The 20,805-nt window shown below is 35.4% G+C and overlaps 1 protein-coding gene across 7 annotated transcripts in view; it reads right to left on the bottom strand.

Annotated features, from left to right (window-relative positions):
* CDC42SE2 (CDC42 small effector 2) overlaps positions 1-20,805 on the bottom strand; it is a 130,276-nt gene that overhangs the window by 25,989 nt on the left and 83,482 nt on the right. For all 7 annotated transcript variants that reach the window (XM_077138368.1, XM_077138371.1, XM_077138366.1 and 4 more), the window contains one exon: positions 11,390-11,727. In XM_077138368.1, the coding sequence (XP_076994483.1) occupies positions 11,390-11,443 (54 nt within the window). In that variant the 5' untranslated portion in view covers positions 11,444-11,727. The remainder of the gene's footprint in view (positions 1-11,389; positions 11,728-20,805) is intronic.

Genomic DNA, 20,805 nt, shown 5'->3' with positions numbered 1-20,805 from the left:
TACTTAAGGTATTCTAGATGTACACTGAATAACAAGTATTTATTATTCTTAAGATATATGAGGCAGCTTTAACATTTTTACCAAAGTATTTAACAGATATTCAAACTGACCAATTGAGATTCCATATCTGTCATTCTGCATGTTTAAGAACAAAATCTTTATATCAGACATATGCCATTGCTTCCTGTGAACTTTGTTTCTTCTGGAAATAGCAGTCCCCCTCCTTCCCATGAGGAATCGCTTTTTCCCAACCCCAACCGTACAATACTCACTGGCTGCTAAGCACAACAGTCCGCCCCCCTGACCAAAGGTGTGGGCATATGACATGATGTGGGGCAGAAGTCTTTCCTGGGAAAGACAACAGCAGAGAGAAGTCTCTTCCTTGGGTTATTAAAATGGGATTGTGAACCTGGAGCTGAGGGCAGTTATGTTTCTTTTCTTACAAAAGGAAAAAATGTCCCTCTATAATCAGAAAGTAAGAAGCCAAAGAAAAGAAGAATCAATAAAAAGAAAAGTCTTAATAATGTCCTAGGACGTTATTAAGATAAGATGTTTAGGAACCCAGATTCAGCCTTCTCAGGGTAACATGAACTGATAAAACCTGCTGTGAGAGTCTGGTTCCTAAGATTGTGACCAAAAAAACCCTGACAAATATCTTAAGGGACAAATAGAAGAGAAACAAAGGGTTAGATACTGCAGAGACTTAAAAAAAAAAAAAAAAAATCTGTTCTTCAATAACTGGATACCCTACTCTGGATTCCAAATTTTCCTATTAGATCAAAACTTCAGAAACCGATAAACCTTTTCCAGTGTGCCCACTTGCTGGACTTTCTACTATGAAGACAATAAATGCTAATTATACTTCTCTGGCACCCAGAATTGGGCTAACACACTGCTATTTCAGCAGTGGCCCTGAAGTGAAAAGGTCTATAAAAGGAGTCATCAGGACGAAAGATAAGAGCACTATTAGTTTAGCACAGAAAAAGTAAAACAACCAATAGAGTTACAAGCAGGACTTGTCTAGATCACAGTACACAAAAGCAAAATATTTCTTGCTGGAAAATTTATAAGTAAATGGGTAGATTGCTAGTAATGTACTTAGCACTCAATCCTAAATGCAGTGCATCTGTATCCTATCCTTTACAGTTTCGTAGATAACTAGCCTCTTTCTCTTTCACAGCTGGTGACAGAAGAGAAGTTTGTAGAAGGCCTCAAAATCTGTTTCTAAAAGGAACCTCTAAGCAAGTTTATAGTGACTTTTGCAAGGGCAAAATCACTAAATACAAAACTGAAGTAACTAGCTGTTTCCAACTCTCAGTGAGAAACATGAAGGGAACACTTTTTCTCCTTCTACTATTTAAAGTTAGAATTGGGTTTAGGTCACATATTCCAAGTTATGAAAACCGAGGTAGAAAATAGGTCTAAAGAACACTCGAGGGCAGGCCTGCCATGTCAGAGGCCCGGGTTCGATTCCTGGTGCCCACGCAAACCAAAGCTCTAAGTGCTAATATATTTTTCAATGCTTTTATTAAAGCCTTTACCCTGGAGTCCACTTGAGTTTTATATGCTGTATGTCTTATTGTATAACTGTGTGAGTGTGTGTATGCACAGTATACCTAATTTCAGTCAATGACCAATGGCTACTGCACAAGAAAACAGAAAGTAATATGATGGCCCTACAGTGACACCTACAGTTTTATTCTTCAGGATTCAAGAATAAAAACTCGTACTTACTGTTGAAAGAGTTTGGAAGTGGATTTTTTCATTATATCCAGATAAAAGCTTTCCTTGTGAACTAGGCAACGGCCACTAAAGTCCCTCTACAGGCAATCAGCTTGTGCTTGCATTCAGCTAAGCCACAGGCTACACCATCACCCAACTGCTTTTTATTATCTGTCACCCACTGTTAACTCTTCTCTCCATTCTCTTTTCCTTACGAGTTTTATCTTTTTCTTATATTTTTGTTGAAAAATTCCTTTTACTGCCATTTAAAGTGGGGTTTCAGGAGGGAAGAGAGATAAGCATATACATTCAGGCTCAAACCATCTCTTACGTTAGACAACTGGATATTTACAAACTAAACCATAATAAAATACTTTTTATAAGAAATCAACTCTTCAAGCTTTGAGGTCTTGCTTAGTTCAAACAGGATGTGTTTAGAAATAACCAATGGAGATAATAACATAAAAAAATTATTTAAAATGAGAGGCTATTACAATGTATCAACTCAACATACATAAGAAGAGTACGTACTTTATAAGATATTACAAAAAACTATCTTATTTAATACTTAATATACTTCAATCTATTATCAATTATAGTGAATCCTATAAAATAAGTGTCACTTCTGAACATATTAGATTTATAAATTCAGGATGCAAATTATTTGTAGATTCTCAAAGCCCTTTTGTAATCGGCTCACTATGAAAACAGGGTTCCCAAAGGGCACCAAATAATAATAAAAATAAATAAAGATGTTACTATTAGTGGTCCATGAGAGGGAGGTGTAAGGGGTATGGTATGTATGACTTTCTTTTTTCCTTTTATTTCTTTTTCCAGAGTGATGCAAATGTTCAAAGAAATGATTATGGTAAAGAATATACAACTTTATTGTGAGCCATTGATTTGCACAAGTATGGAATGTTCACATGTTAAGAAAGTTCATGGTCGTATGCTGTTAGGTTTTACCAACAGAAATTAAAACAAAAAAAAGATAGGTTTTACTATTCCATTTACAGGTTAATTAAATCTGCTCAAACTCAAAGTACTGACATTGGTATTCAAACCTGTATCTGAACAACTCTACAGCCCACAGAGAACCAGATTTCATATGGAGGAAACAAAAAGGGAAAACTTGTTTGGTTTTTCATAACTACACTTACTTTGGGGATTCTAAAAATTAGTTCAATTTCCCACAGCTAAGCAATGCTGAAAACACATGTGTCTTATGTTTCTAACTAATTTCATCTGTTCTCTCACTAGGAGAGAAAACAGCATCTAGTCATCACTTTTTTTTGTTTAATGTAGAGGAAACTGCTCACTTATATGCTGAAGTAACACACAGCTAACACTGTTTCCAGTATCTTTATGGCCTCTGAATATATGCATATGTATGTAACAGAAGCATGCAGAAGTATCTTTGTATGTTAAGATCCTAGAGAAGACATGCCAAATAGCCACCCAAGTACACAAGAATAAATAAAATGAAACCAAAATCAAACCAAAACTAACCAAAATAGCCACAGAGAAAAAAAAAGGAGTTAATTAGAACAGAATGATAGGCATGTAAACCAGTACTTGAACCAAGAAGGCCTACAAAAATGATGGCAAAAAGAGCTTTTTACAATGTTGAAACACTGCTGGCTTCACGGTAATTTATCAAAACTAGTCATGTATACTTTCAGAGTCTCAAAATCCAACTTCATAGCCAATGGAGGTATTCATTTCGAATTGGGAAAATTTACTGAAACACATACTAGAAAGAAAACTGGTCTTAAAATGCAGAAATTCTTCCATTAACTAACTCACTAGTCTTAAACGACTTAGTTAACTTAGTACAGTTTTCAAATCTGCATGCATGCATAAACATACACACACTTGATGCTTGCTAAGATGCCTTTAAGAGCTAAAATTTTTGGTAGTATGAAAATTATTTTCATTTTGCAAATGACAAAAAATAATCACAAATAAAAACAAGAAAATGCTGTCCCATCTGTTAAAACAGAGAAGACTAAGTACGAGACATAGTTTTTAAAGCAATTTAAAGAAAACTCAATATACAAAAGTAGACAGACCAAAGCTTCAGAAATATTTTCTCTAAAAATCAGAGGCATTTTTACTCTGTACAAAGGTGATGAGAGACCAAACCAAACTTTAGAATGCTCAGTACTTAAAAGGATTATAATGAGGTCTGATCTGGAATTTGTCTTACATATGAGAGTTGCTAATGAAACTGATCTCTAATATTATTAATCCATTATCAATAGGTGTAAGACAGAAGGATGAGAAAGAATGTTTACCTTAATTTCACCACAGATGAACAAATTCTTTAAAAAATGTTTAATACAATATATATAATAAATACAACTATAATCTTGAGTCACAACTTTGCATAAAGATACCATTCTTCTACAATAATGTATAGTTTATTACCTGGATTTTGTCTTACTGATTTTAAAAATAAAAAATTTTGAGTTCCTTAACATTATTACATTTTCCTATTTGTACACACCAAGGCCAATGAGAAGCAGAACCAGTCTGCACTAACTCTAGACAAACAAAGGCTTAATCTGTTTCATTCTTGCACCTTTAGATTTTATAAAGCCTGTGAGTTTGTAAAAACAAAACAAAACAAAACTTCACGCTAGCTTCAGGCTATTGGTGTTTTAGAAGCGCCTGTATTTTAGCCATTTTAAGAATTTACTACTTTATGAAAAGATGCAAACTTTCACACCATTTACACAGATAGCAGAACCTGTCATTCACGACTGTTTTCTAACTAAACATAACAATCACAGATGCAGATAAGTTGCAAACAATAGATCTTTTAAGAAATGTTTCAGTATTCACCTAAGCTGCTAGTTAATAGTTCAAACTGACTCCACTTAACATGACCTCCTAGATAAGAAACATTTTCTTTATGAACATAAGGACACAGTATTTTACAATGGATGCATACATATATATGTGTGTATTTATTATATATATTTATATAATAATACAACTATAATCTTTAGTCACAACTTACATAAAATATCATTCTTCTACAATAATGTAGATAAAAATATATAAAGACACATATATATACTTTGATTATCTGATCACAGTTTTTTCCTGTTCATCAAAAATTTTTTTCTGAGTTTCTTTTCATTTCCTTTTAGTGGTGATTAACTTTTCATTATAATAAAGATAATATTAATTCTGTATCCGAACCACAAACCTCCATGATCTGACTCATTCTGTAGTCTGCAATGTAAGAGATGCTCACCTCAGGGATGCTCAAAATAATCTTCGGAATGTGGGAGGAAAATACCAGAACGTCTAGCTTTACTAATATTTATTAGATTGACAATGATGCCTGCTGGTTACAGATTCCCGCTGACAAAAATGTTCTTCCCTAGAAACCTGTGCGGTGTATTTCCTTATTTCCTGATTTAATTAGCACTTCATCAGGAGGTCTCCTCTAAACACAGTATTTAAATTAATACCATCTGTCCCACATCATCCTTTATCCTCTTATACTGCTTTCTTTTCGCATATAGCACTTATTATCAACTCACATATCATATACTTATCCATTCATTAAATATCTCCTCCACTAATGTGAGAGCCACGAGGTTCAAAAAGCATGAAAATTTTGTGTAGTTTTTCTCAGCAAGTCAACTATTAACTAGCAGCTTAGATGAATACTGAATGTCTGTTTTGCTCAATGTGATTTCATAGTCTCTGATTCAATGTAGAAATACCAGCGTTGTTACATGCACCAAAATTATGGTGACTATGTGTGAATATGTCTAATTAAAACAACGCATTTGGAGAGAAATAGTATTACAGCAAACGAATGGCATGTGGGAAACAAAATAAGGAAGGCAGGAAATCTGAACAGAAAAGCGTTTTCTTTCTGTAAATCAATGTTCATTGTTTTTACTGATAACTTACAAGTTCACCAGAATAAGTAGGTAAAGAATTCACTACATTTGTGCAAACAGTTAACAAATCTTTCTTAAATATTAAAGTGGCAAAGCAGAAATCATCTACTTTTAAATCTACAACCTTGGCTCTATCTACCTGCAGCAATTAAAGTATTTATACTACAGTCAATTTGGAACTTTCAGATTACCGTGGCTCCCCTTATACCATGTACTGTACTGACCAGGGCTCCCCTTATACCATGTACTGTACTGACCAGGGCTCCCCTTATACCATGTAGTGTAATGACCAGGGCTCCCCTTATACCATGTACTGTACAGACCAGGGCTCCCCTTATACCATGTACTGTACAGACCAGGGCTCCCATTATATCATCTACTGTACTGACCAGGGCTCCCCTTATACCATGTACTGTAATGACCAGGGCTCCCCTTATACCATGTACTGTACTGACCAGGGCTCCCCTTATACCATGTAGTGTAATGACCAGGGCTCCCCTTATACCATGTACTGTACAGACCAGGGCTCCCCTTATACCATGTACTGTACAGACCAGGGCTCCCATTATATCATCTACTGTACTGACCAGGGCTCCCCTTATACCATGTACTGTACTGACCAGGGCTCCCCTTATACCATGTACTGTACTGACCAGGGCTCCCATTATACTATGTACTGCACTGTGCTAAAACGAAGGAGTAGGAAGAAAATTATGATTCTTATGCCTGCTCAGAAAAATGCACATTTTGTTCCCAATATTGGGTTGCTCCTTTTTCACACATGGAATGTGCAAGAGCAGGGGGTGGTAAATAATGAGTGGGAGAGTTGGCATGCAGAACTCTATTTCAGTAAATACTTTCAGAAAAGAAAAGAAAATTTTAGGGATGACCAAGCAGCTTTCAAATAAGGCAATCTTGGTAGTGTCTAATAAAACTAAAACTGCAAGGATATGTTTTCACAGAATATAAGGATATCTAAAATTATTACTGAATCCTTTAAATGTGTTTTGATGTCAACAAGCAAGTTATTTTTCTACTACAATTACCATGCAGCCCTGATAAATTTTGTGCAGTTTTTCTCAGCAAGTCAAAAGATTAAAAAATCGTATATCCATGCATTTTCTGTGGAATATTTCACTCAAATATGTATTAAACAATAATACAATAATGATATGTTAAATGTTGTATGTAAAGGCCCCAAATTACAAATTCTTTTGTAGGTGAAACTTATTTTTGGTGTTTCATATTTATAACTAACTCTAAGGTCTTACGCTCCATTATTTAAATTCTTAATCTTTGTCTATTTTAGCTTTTGGCAAGGGTATGCCTATACCGCATAACTGAATAGGATTTACTCCATTCTATAAACTGTGAATACTGGCAATAAATAAGTAAGTCTTTAAAAAAACATGGCATTATAACTCAAGTATTCTATAATCTTTTCAAATACTGCTGAAAATGTAATCCTTAGTAATATCCTCATTATAAATTATCTAATCACTGAAATGTTTATGCAGTATTTGCACCCAAACACACATATACACCACCATTTTTTGCTTATATAAATTAAGGCCTTTTGCATCAAAGACAGGATAAGCCAGGATATCCAATCAGCACAGGCGCTATTGAACATTACACTGGAGGTCTCAGCCAATGCAGGAAGACACCAAAAGGATAAAAGTTTTAAAATCAGAAAGAGACTAAAACATTGCCACTATTGGGAAATATTTAGAAAATATAAGTACTTCAACTAAGTAACTGTTAAACTAATCAAAATGTTCAGTAACATTTGTCTGGCTACAAATTTAATTTATAAAATTTATAAAAATTAATAGTTTCCTATACACTAGTAGTAATCAATTAGGAAAAACAGAAATTCATTCAGAATTGTAATATAACCCATAAAATATCTAGAATGAATCTAATAAGAAATATGCAAAACTTATATGATGAAATTTTAAAACTTTACTGAAAGAATATGAAAAGATCTATATAAGTGAAGACATGTTTCTCAGTGGTATTACTCAAAAATTGGGAAGATGTCAATACTCACCTAAACTCAATACAATTCCAAAATAAACTACTATGGGATTAAAAAAACACATTATGAAATATCTCATAGAAAGGAAAAGAACAACATAGTAAGGACCCAAAATCCAGATTTAAAAATTAGACATTACCAATACAGCTGAAGAAAGAAGAGTTATGAAAGAGATTTCCCCTAAGAGACAGCAAAACACACCATATAACTGCAGCAATAAAAACTGTATTATAGTGGCACAGGTGTAAGCACCTGTACCAATGGAACAGCTTTCAGAAACAGATTCTTAAACAGCAGGAAATGTAATATATAATAAAGATGACATTTTAAATCACTAAAGAAGAAATTTAGTATTTAATGAACTATCTTTAAATTGGTGATTAGCATGAAAAATAGACCCTTACCTCACACTACACAAATTAATCAATCTTCCTTGCCACATGGATCAAAGAGTTAAATGTAAAAAACAAAATTATAAAAGTAGGGTATAAAAATAGAGTAGTCAGTCTTCAAAATACATGGTGGTAAAAGGTCTCCCTAAGGAAAACTGTATACGATGAAAGAACCCACAAAGTTAAAAAATCAGTTGATATACTGAGACACCTATAACAAAAAATTGTCAGCCATATATTCAGAGGTACAAAAAAGTTAAAGTCAAACAATCCAATTAAAAATTGTAAACAAAACCTGAAATATTTCGTTGGTAACAGAGAGCATCAGGAGATAGAAATAGGGTAAGATATTGGGTAGTTGGAGCTGATGGGATACAGATTGTGCAACAGGAGTGAACATAAAAACTCAGAAATGGACAGCACAATACTACCTAACTGTAATACAATTATGTTAAAACAACTTAACGAAGCTGCATGTGAGAATGATAGAGGGAGGAGGGCTGGGGACATAAATGAAATCAGAAAGATAGATAGATGATAAAGATTGAGATGTTATAATCTCCTAGAGTATATAATAATAGTGACTAAATATACAAATTTTAAAAATGTTTGTGCATGAGGAAGAACAAAGGAATGTCATTACTGCAGGGTGCTGAAAATAGATAGTAATTAATATTTTAAAATTTCAACTTATGTATGAGACTAAAGCAAAAAATGTTTATTTGGTACAAAATTTATATTTTGACTAGTGCATCTCCTAATATCAATTATGTAGATAGCTTGATTGAACACCATAAGTACTTGCAATCTTGGGTAGGACATGAGATTTTGTTGGTTTGTCCAGAGTGATGTCCCGATGAATCCCAGAGTGATTCGATCAGTGAGTGGAAAAGTATTTGCAAAGACCCATTCAGGGAATGGTGAAAATGGGGAGATATTCAACTTCCCCAAGTTGAATTCTTGAGATTCTCACAAGCAGTGTGAACAACCAAAGCTATAGGCTGAGCCCCCAGTCTTGGGGTTTCTTCATATGAAACTTAACCCCACAAAGGATAGGTCAGGTCTACTTAAAATTTAGGCCTAAGAGTCACCCCCAAGAAAGCCTATTTTGTTGCTCAGATGTGGCCTCTCTCTCCAGCCAACATAACAATCAAACTCACCACCCTCCCCATGTCTACGTGGGACATGTCTCCCAGGGGTGTGGACCTTCCTGGCAACGTGGGACAGAAATCCTAGAATGAGCTGAGACTCAGCATCAAGGGATTAAGAAAAACCCTAGAATGAGCTGGAACTCGGCATCAAGGGATTGAGAAACCCTTCTCGACCAAAAGGGGAAAGAGTGAAATGAGACAAAATGTCAATGGCTGAGAAGATTCCAAACAGAGTCAAGAGGTTATCCTGGAAGTTACTCTTACGCATTAAGTAGATACCACCTTGTTATTCAAGATATAGTGGAGAGGCTGGAGGGAACTGCCTGAAAATGTAGAGCTGTGTTCCAGTAGCCATGTTTCTTGATGATGAATGAATAATGATATAGCTTTCACAACGTGACTGTGTGATTGTGAAAACCTTGTGTCTGATGCTCCTTTTATTTACCTTGCCAACAGATGAGTAGAACATATGGAACAAAAATAAATAATGGGAACAAATGTTAAAATAAATTTAGTTCGAAATGCTAGTGATTAATGAAAGTGAGGGGTAAGGGATATGGTATGTATAATTTTTTTTTCTGGTTTCGTTTTATTTCTTTTTTTGTTGTGTTTTTATTTCTTTTTCTGAATTGATGTAAATGTTCTAAGAAATGATGAATATGCAACTAAGTGATGATATTGTGAATTACTGATTATATATGTAGAGCAGAATGATCATGTTAATGTTTTAGTTCATTTGTTAATTTTTTTAATAAATAAATAAATTTTTTAAAATTTAAAAAAATTGTAAACACTGTTAATAAGCAATTCTATGAAGAGGAACGATAACCTCACCAACAATTGGGTGAGTGCAAATTTAACGATAATGCGTGTGTGTGTGTGTGTGTGTGTACATATATAACATATATATACAATATGTATAATGATCATCACTAGAAAAATTTAAAATTTTATGGTATCTTTATATCATGAATATCAGGAAAACTTTATAAATAATGATGCAAATATATTTATATTTAAATATGAAGTAATCTGAGGCAACTGTTAAGTTCAACTAACAGAACATATGGACAGTATAAAGAAAATTAACATAAAAATAATCAAACTATATAAATATGTACCTATCTATTCCCTGAGAGACATCTAGAACGATAATACCAAATTCTGAAAGTGATTTCACCTAGGGAAACAAAAAAAAATCATTCATGTATTATGGGTACAACTGCATTCTGAAGTTTAACCTTCACTTTTTTATGTTGCTACAAATATAATCAAAACCAAATAGATTCCCTTATTTATTCAACTAGCCAATATGAACACCTACATTCTCTAAGATATTACATTTCATAATGAAGATGTAAGGATAAATAATGCCCACAAACCCTAAAGAATTCAAAATATGGTGGAATAAATAAGTTATTTACTATTTAGAGAGTTCTAGGCTATAGTAGAAAAAGGAATTAAGAGCTGCGGAAATACAGATAAGGTATTATCTAAGTCAGGGGAAAGCTGGGGAAGATTTTATAGAGATTACATTTGATCTAGGCATCTTTAAAGATGAGCAGAAATTTGCTGGATTTGGGGGCTGGAATGCAGTGTTTTGGTAAAAATACGTGCACAGGTTAGCACAAAAAACGGGGCATGTCCCAAGAAGATGACGGTCAGCCAAGACCACTTATAATCTATATGACTTTGGGTGAAAATCTGGACCTGTTTGAAACCGAAAGTATGGATAATGGTATTCTCCTCAGAGCATTACTCTGAGAAAACAAGATAAGCTGAAAAGGATGTGAAGACAATTTGGGTGCCACATTTTCTATCTCACTGACATCCAGACTAACTCAGCTATTTTAGTGTAGGTTTTCTCCTTTGTCTCTTGCTGTCTTTCCAAAAGCTGTCTACTTGGGAGAAGAACACAAACTTAGTCTTGTACAATGGTCTAGCACAGTTCTAGACACAATTATTCATTTAAAAAAAAAAGGTTTTGTGTGTTTTTTTTTTTTTTAAAACGTGTTCAGAGTTCCACTAACTATTCCCCGTGACACTTCCAGGAACTGCCCTGAAATTACTTCTAGAGTCCTGATTCTCAGTTTGAGAAGCAGTAGTACATACAATAAACTCCCCACCCTGTGTATACACACTTTACTGCATACTTACGGGCTGAGGCTGTTCTGCAATACAGCAGTTGAAACACAGCCAGAATTCACTCATGCTTATAGTTCAAGGTATAAATGAGCACCAATGAAGGTTCCAAATCTCAACTCTGGAAGCTCCCCAAAGCACACTCCTCGATATGATGTATGTCCAATGATGCCAAATGATAATTTAATTTTACTATGTTTTTGTTCCTGAAAGTCAAGTAACTTATGCAGCCAATTTAATAAAGAAAAAGTCCGACTGCTTCCTTTCTTTGCTTCGGTCCTCCAGAGGCTTACTTCTTAGCCACCAGGGATGCGCCACACAAAAACTGTCGTCTCGACCCTACAAATGGTAGTCTACAAAAAAAAAAAGGTAAAAGTTACTTTATTTATCCTTGAGGTTTTTATTTCTTAAATATGTGATAAAATTAGAAGTATTGCCTTAAAAAGTGATTACTGAAAAATCAAGATTTTTATAAACTGATACACACTCCACAAATATTTTTGATCTCCTTCAGTGTCAGGTGCTAGGTGTACAGCAGTAAGAACAGACAGAAATCTGCTGTGCCTTCGTGAGGCATTCGTATTTTATGAATTAGTTTAATTATGTTGATTTTTTTAAAATCACTAATTAGAACAGTAATTGCCATACAAAAGTCTCTAATCCCAAGAGATCAATCATCATTTTCATACAGGTTTCATCATAAGACCCTTTTTGATAGTAACTGACATAGCAATTAACTCTAAGAAGATAATCAAGCAGCTACAGCGCATCAAAAGCTATAAACAGAGTTATCTCATTATTCATCGAAATGAGAATTGTACGTGAAAGACGGAAGGGAGTTAAATAAGGCTATTAATAAGAGCAGGCCCGTAGAGCTCTATCCATCACCATCACCAATGCTGGAATGAACATGTGTCCATCGATTTCATATCCCACCCTGGCTGGCCAACCAAGCTGAGCTAATTGGAATCCTTTTCAGGTAATTTCCTATCTGGAAGTGGACGAAGAATGAAGCCTATCTTTTCTTCTTGACTGCACAGCTTTTTCTTTCCTCAAGGCAGGCCTTAGTTGGCCATGCTCCACACTTCATGAAGAATATGGCGCTGAGATACTAATGCTGACAGGCAGAGACAGAAGAGAGGAGAAAGTCCACAGGACATGAATCCCTGGTTCCAGTCACCCCTAAGAACATATTATAGGAAAACAGTGCTACTGTTTAAGCATATATTAAAGGAGGAAAATTAGAAGGTAGGCAATTTACATCCTTGCCATAGTTTCAATTCAGAACCTAGAATGTTTATTTTCAAGCACTCAGGATGAACATTTCTTATCTAATACAAACTCCAATCCAAGGAAGTGGTAGTCTGACAACTGGTTTTGTCCAAAAGCACAGTATGTTTTGCTTACTTCCTCCATGTAACCTTCTTAGGAAGATTATGGGAGTAAAGGGTTAAATTCACAATATCATGAACATTACTTCATTTGGTGCTATTTAATCAGCTTACCTATACTCTGGATCAAAGACCTGAGCTATTAAGAAATTAATGTGAGATGAAATCTCTGTAAACTGACTCTGTGAAAATAAATGTTTCTGAAACTGTAGGGAGCTCATTCTAACGTTTTCATATCTATTGTATCGGAACAGTGTTTGTTTTTTTTTCAAATCTACTGTTCAGTTTAGTAATCAATATCATATTTTCTCATTTACATATGAAGCTAGGCAATTTCATTATATTTATAAATATGTTTGCCAGAAATCACTTTCAAATGTTAACTTCACATTGGGAGGTATTGCATTTCCTTTTTTTCTCTTTTTAACTGATTTAGTGCAAATGGCTCCCTAATTTATAATCATCAAATATTTTTTTCACCTCTATCCAAATTTTCTTCCCATTTAGAATAAAGCGATTTATTTTATGAATTTTAAAATTAACATTTCCCCCACTCCTAAGTACTAATTTGAGAATGGCATACACAATACTTCCTCTTTCTTAATGTTTTAGTTGAAGAATGTTTAAAAGTAATATAACTTATGCTTCTATTTTGGAGGGCAAGCAGGATATAGAACTTTTCTTATGTATTCTTAAGTAGATGACAGATCCGTTGAAATGTATTTTCAAACCAAGGGGGTGTTTGCTACTCACTTTTTTATTTGTTAAGTAAAGGTATAAATCTTAAAATGTTTCAAATATCTCTTAGAAGTGACATCAATACATTTTCATTCTTTCTCCTGTTTTAAACCAACTTCCTTTTTAGAATTTTTTCCAAAAATGTACATAGTCAAAACAAGTCCATTTTAGAAAACATTATCTTTTTAATTTTAATAAATAAAGGAGTATCACTTTGTAACAACATCAACATCAAAACTTGGCTTTTATACACAGCTCAGCACATTCCACAGATAAATAAGGGGTCAGGCTGGTCTACAGCACAAGAAGGTATTTCACAAACTCACAGATTCACTGGATTTCAGAAATGGAAGGGACCACAAAGATAACATCATTGGACTTAAATTTTTAAATTTAATTAAGCTGTGGCCAAACAGCTTGCCACTTTGCTAGTGACTGGCAGAACTTCCCTGAATTAAAAGCCCAGTCTCTTGATTTAAAAATGAGAACAACAGGAGGAAAAAAGTGTAGTAGTATTCTCTGAAGAGGTTTCTCCAGCCACATATTTACTAACATCAGTTTCCCCTCCTTCTACAGATATAAGCTTTTTACCTGTGTGAACAGTTTTGCTGCTAAAAATTTAAAGTCAGGTTCAAATAATCTTCCCACAACTTGGGCCTGGCCGGGCTGGGATGGGATGGGCTGGGATGGGATGGGCTGGGCTGGGATGGGCTGGGTTGGGCTGGCAGCTGCAGTTCGTCCTGCTGCTTCAGCTGCTGGGACTCCAAGGAGGTGAGAGGTGGGACTGGATAGAAACAAAAGGGGAGCCTGCCCCTCCTCCCCAAATCTTTTATAATTATATATAAGATGCCTATTGCTACTTTCCACATTATTGATTTTTAAACAATATAAACTGAGTTCCAGTTAAAGTAGATTAGGATCTAGGCTCATTCCTAGGTAATAATTTTTGGTTGAATCAATACTCAATATTTTTGTTACTATTAATGTCATTACTGGAACAAATACCATATTAAGATTGCCTAACCTTTCTTGAATACTCTTGATTTTCCTGAACGCAGTTAATTGCTGTTATTTGCTTAGTTTGCCCATGTATCATATCAGATCTGTTAAACACTATACTTTCCAAATAACCAAACACATACATAAGTGAATTAATTCAAACTTTACCCTGCCCTGAACCTTCTAGCCACTTCTGGACTAGCTGCTCTACAAGTATGTTCCCTGAAACTAAGTGGGATGCCCAGTTTCTGAAAAGAATATCTCCCTCTTTTTTCATCTCCCTCGGCATATTCCATAAAATCACACGTTCTAGCAGCTTCCTAAGAAAGCATACATGGAAGGAAAATGTTTCCATTCCTTGCATTTGACATTTCATAGACCATTTGGCTGAATATAAAATATCAAGTTAAAAATCTTTCCTTCAAAATTGTAAATACATCATTTCACTGTCTGATACTTTACAGGGTCACTGCTAAGAAGTCTGGTGGCATTCCAATTTATTTCCCTTGTATGTGACTCACTTCCCTGGACTTCTCTGTAAAGTTCAAAGGTCTTCTATTTACCCTTCAAATTCTCAAATTTCACAAAGATATTACTTAGTGCGCTCCTTTTTTAATTCACTGTGCTGGTACTAAGTCCTTTCAAACTGGAAAATACTAAAATAGAATACAAAACTCCCATATATCCTTCACACAGATGTATTAACTGTTAACACAATGTCTCTGCTTTACCCTTACTCTTTTTTTTTTTTTTTACTTTTTATTGATATATATTATATATTCACATACCATATAATCATTGAAAGTGTACAACCAATGATTCACAATATCATCATACAGCTATGCATTTATCATCATAATCAACTTCTTTTTCCTTTTTTTGTGAAAAATACCATGTACACAAAAAAAGCAATAAATTTCAAAGCACTTCACAACAGTTAGTTGTAGAACAGATTTCAGAGTTTGATATGGGTTACAATTTCACAATTTTAGGTTTTTACTTCTAGGTGCTCTAAGATACTAGAGACTAAAAGAAATATCAACATAACGATTCAGCAATCATAATCATTTGTTAAACGCTACCTTCTCTGTACAAATCCACCATCACCTTTGATCTTTCTTCCACTCTTTAGAGGTATTTGGGCTATGCCCATTCTAGATTTTTCACGTTGGAAAGAGCTATGCTTTATATGGAATAGGGGGATGGAACTAGTCCATGTTCTGGAAAGGCTGGCCCCTCTCCATTTTAGGACTTATCTGGTCCAGGGACCCTTCTGGAGGTTGTCGTTTTCTGGAAAGTTAAACATGGAACCTGTGTAGAATCTTATAGAATGCCTAGGTGTTCTTTAGGGTTGGCTGGAATGGTTTTCATTGGAGTTTGGCAAGTTATGATAGTAGCAATGCCTAACTGAAGTTCGCATAAGAATGACCTCCAAAGTAGCCTCTCGACTCGATTTGAACTCTCTCAGCCACTGACATCTTATTTGTTACACATCTTTTCCCCCTTTTGGTCGGGATGGCATTGCTGATCCCATGGTGCCAGGGCCAGACTCATCCCTGGGAGTCATCTCCCATGCCGCCAGGGAGACTTTCACCCCTGGATATCATCTCCCATGCCGCCAGGGAGAATTTCACCCCTGGATAGCATGTCCCACATATGGGGGAGTTTCCCCTTATTCTTAAGTTTTAACAGTTCAGATAGAATTATTTATAACAATGCTTTTCCTTCAGTCTTTCTACAATGTTATACTATTATTGTTGATGAGAAGTCAGCTGTCAGCCTAGCTGCTAACCCTTTGAATATAAATTTGTTTATTCTCTATGGACACTAAGAAGCTCCTCCCTTTGCATTTGGCTCTAATTTCACAGATTCTTTAGGTTCAGATTTATTGTTCTTTAATTTATTTAGGACTCTCTTCAGCTGTTTCTACTCTGCTATTTAAGCCAACTGTTGATCTTTTTTTTTCCAACTAAAGACTTTTACTTTAAAGAACACATTTTCACCTTAACAAGTTCTATTTGGTTCTTATTTAAATTTATCTATTCCAGTATATTAGTCTTTTACTTGAAGATTTTAAATAGCCATATTTAAAATGATTTCTGATTATTCTGCTAAATTCAATCCAGGTGTTCCAATTATTGATTTTGCTTTGTCTGCTGTCTCTCCCTCATGCTGGATAGTTTCTTGTAACTACTTTATTATTAACTCATCTTGAGTAGAGAGCTGTTTTCTCTGTGGAAGTCCAGTGCCCCCTGGTTGAAGAATCATCCCTAAAGAGGTTTTGATTTAATTGCTTGTCTTGGGATTCTCACAGCACACAGACAGTACAAATTCATACCGCACCTTGGTATATGGGTGTAAGCTTAGAAAGGCAGTATGGTGTAGTGGTTTAGAATATAGACTGTGAAAAAATATATGGTAAATTTGAATCCTGGATTCTCCAAATTACTAGCTTTATGATCTTGGGCAAGTTACCCTTTGTATGTATCAGTTTGCTGTCCTATAAAATAGAGATTATAATAGTATCTAACACTTTAAGTTTGTGTGAAGATTAAATGAGTAAATTTAAATAGCTTAGACCACTGTTTGGCATACAGTAAGAACAAATGTGTGTGCGTGTGTATGTATATATGTATGTCTATATATATGTAATTGTTGCTACTATTATTGTTATTATCACTACATAACTTTTTTCTCTCCACCAACAAACAAACAGAGACAAGCTTCTTTAATTCTTACCTGGGCAGGTGGACAGAAATTAGGACCACAGAAATTAGGAAGCACCACTCATACTAAAATACATGGGTCTGATCTTCGACAAAGCCTGCAAATCCCCTGAACTGGGACACAGACTTTTCAATAAATGGACATGGGAAAACTGGATACCAACAGTCAAAAGAATGAAGGAGGACCTTACACCCTGCATCAAAGACCTAAATATAAGAACCAGTACCATAAAACTGAGAAGAAAACAGAGGGAAACATCTTCAACTCCTAATAATAGGAGGTAGCTTCCAAAACTTTATACACAAAGCACAAGCAATGCAAGAAAAGCTAGATAAACAGGAACTCCACAAAATCAAATGCTTTTATAGCTCAATAGACTCTGTCAAAAAAGGTGACGAGGCAGCCAACTCAATGGAAGAAAATGTTCAGAAATCACTTATCAGATGAAAGTTTGATATCCTGTATATATATAAAGAAATCATACAACTCAACAATAAAAGAACAAACCCAATTATAAAATGGACTAAAGATATGAATAGACATTTTTCTGAAGAGCAAATACAGATGGCCCAAAAGCACATGAAGAGAGATGTTCATTTTCATTGGCTATAAATAAGGGAAATGCAGATCAAGACAACAATCAGATACCTCCTCATACCTTTAAAAATGGCTGCTAATAAACAAACAAGAAACTACAAATTCTGGAGAAGATGTGGAGAAACTGGGACACTTATGCGCTCCTCGTGGGAATAAATAACGGTATAGCCACTTGTAAGACAGTTTGGCAGTTCCTTAGAAAACTAAATATCGAACTACCCTAAGACCTGGCAATACCACTACTCAGTATATACCCACGTGCCGGTTTGAAAAAATTTATGTACCCTAGAAAAACCATGTTTTAATCCTAATCTCATTTTTATAAAGGCAGCCATTTCTTGTAATCCCTATTCAGTACTGTGTGTTGACTCTAATTAGATCATCTCCCTGGAGATGTGACTCAATCAAGAGTGGTTGTTAAATTGGATTAGGTGGAGACGTGTCTCCACCCATTCGAGGCGGGTCTTGACTAGTTTACTGGAATCCTACAAAAGAGGAAACATTTTGGAGAATGAGGGGGATTCAGAGATAGTAGAGAAGAATGACATAGCCATGAGAAGCAGAGAGTCTACCAGCCAGCGACCTTTGGAGATGAAGAAGGAAAATGCCTCCCGGGGAGTTTCATGAAACAGGAAGCCTGGAGAGAAAACTAGCAGATGACACCATGTTCACCATGTGCCTTTCCAGATGAGAAAGAAACCATGACTGTGTTCACCATGTGCCTTCTCACTTGAGAGAGAAACCCTGAACTTCACTGGCCTTCTTGAACCAAGGTATCTTTCCCTGGATGCCTTTGATTGGACATTTCTATAAACTTGTTTTAATTGGGACATTTTCTCAGCCTTAGAACTATAAACTAGCAACTTATTAAATTCCCCTTTTAAAAAGCCATTCCATTCCTGGTATTTTCCATTCTGGCAGCTAGAAAAATAGAACAACCCATAAGAGTTGAAAGTAATGGCACAGACAAACATTTGCACACCAATCTTCATAGCATCATTATTCACAATCGCCAAAAGATGGAAACAATCCAACTGTTCATGAACAGATGAGTGGATCAACAAAATGTGGAATATACATTAATGGATTATTATGTAGCAGTAATATGAAGTGACGTCCTGAAGCACATGACAAGATGGATAAACCTTGAGGATATAATGCTGAGTAAAATAAGCCAGATACAAAAGGATACTGTATGATTCTGCTTTTAGGACCTTGGTAAATGCAGAGGCTTATACTACAGAACACAGGGGATTTAGAAATACATGGAAGCTAGAAATGGGTGAATAGTTAGAAAATGAGACTGAACTTAAATATAAGGGAATGGATAAAAGTGAAGGCCATTTCATGAACGGGTCTATAAGTAATATTTGCCATATTGAAAGTGAACAAGATTGAAAGGGGTTATACAGAGCCATGTATCCCACCAATTAACACTACAAATATAAATAAGTTCTTGTACGAAATATTTCAAAGTTATGAATTTTCTACAAAGAGTTTATAATATCAGGGTATAGGGGAAAAACCACTATTGCATGCTATGGGCTATGTCTAACAGAAAGAAATCAACAGTGCCACAGCAATACCGGTGGTAAATAATGTGGGGGGTGGGGTCAAGAGGTAAGGGGAGGTTGGATTTTCTATTTGGTGAGTGTTTTTGCTAGCTGCCAGAATGCAATATACCAGAAATGGAATGGCTTTTAAAAAGGGGAATTTAATGAGTTGCTAGTTTACAGTTCTAAGGCTGAGAAAATATCCCAATTACAACAAGTCTATAAAAATGTCCAATCAAAGGTATCCAGGGAAAAATACCTTGGTTCAAGAAGGCTGATGAAGTTCTGGGTTTCTCTCTCAAGTGAAAAGGCACATGGCAAACACACTCACAGTTTCTCTCTCATTTGGAAAGGCACATGGTGAACACAGTCAGGGTTCCTCTCTTATCTGGAAGGGCACATCGTGAACAGGGCATCATCTGCTAGCTTCTTCTTCTGGCTTCCTGTTTCATGAAGCTCCCCGGGAGGCATTTTCCTTCTTCATCTCCAAAGGTTGCTGGCTGGCAGACTCTGCTTCTTGTGGCTATGTCGTTCTGCTCTGATCTCTCTGAATTTTTCATTCTACAAAATGTTTCCTCTTTTATAGGACTTCAGAAGCTAATCAAGACCCACTCAAATGGGTGGAGACACGTCTCCCCTAATCCAGCTTAACAACCACTTTTGATTAGGTTACTTCTCCAGGGAGATGATCTAATTACATACAGTATTGAACATGGATTATTCTGCCTCTATGAAATGAGATTTTGATTAAAACATGGCTTTTCTAGGGTACATACATCCTTTCAAACCAGCACAGTGAGGGTGTGCTTACTGGTTATTTTTCTCTTGGGTGTAATGAAAATTGTCTAAAATTGAGAGTGTTCATGGTTTTACCACTAAGTGAGGATAATGTGAGACATGAACTATTGACTTTGGACTGTGATGCCCAATGGATGAAGGTGGCTGAAGGATACCTGAGAAGTGGAATGGTGAACTGTGGTGCATATATATGATCAAATACTGTATGGTCTCATTTAGAAAATAGTTATAAGAAAATTGGGGCCTAGACTATAAGCTCCTATAGCAGTCACATTTAATCTGGAGCTGTAATTGTTATTTCTAGATTCTGAGAGGCTGTGCTATTTATGTGTAACCTGGTATTTCCTTGGAACTTTGGGTACGTGTTGTGACACTCAGAATAGGAGACTCAGAGTAGGAGTTTCGCAGTTCTGAAGGTCAGCATTGCCACATACAACAACTGTTAAAGAAACTGAAAAAGAGATCAGGCTTCAATTAGAGATAAGAATAAAGCTGACCAGGTTGGGACTAAGGTAAATCACAATACGGGGTAAGGAAGACATTGTCTGTATTTTAGAACTTCACCTAATCTGAGACTGTGCTGGTTTGAAATGATGTATATGCCCTAGAAAAACCATGTTTTAATCCT

Source organism: Tamandua tetradactyla, chromosome 20 (assembly GCF_023851605.1).
Source record: "Tamandua tetradactyla isolate mTamTet1 chromosome 20, mTamTet1.pri, whole genome shotgun sequence".
NCBI lineage: Eukaryota > Metazoa > Chordata > Mammalia > Pilosa > Myrmecophagidae > Tamandua > Tamandua tetradactyla.
The sequence above is the reverse complement of the archived record's forward strand: the minus strand, read 5'-3'. Positions and strand labels throughout refer to the sequence as shown.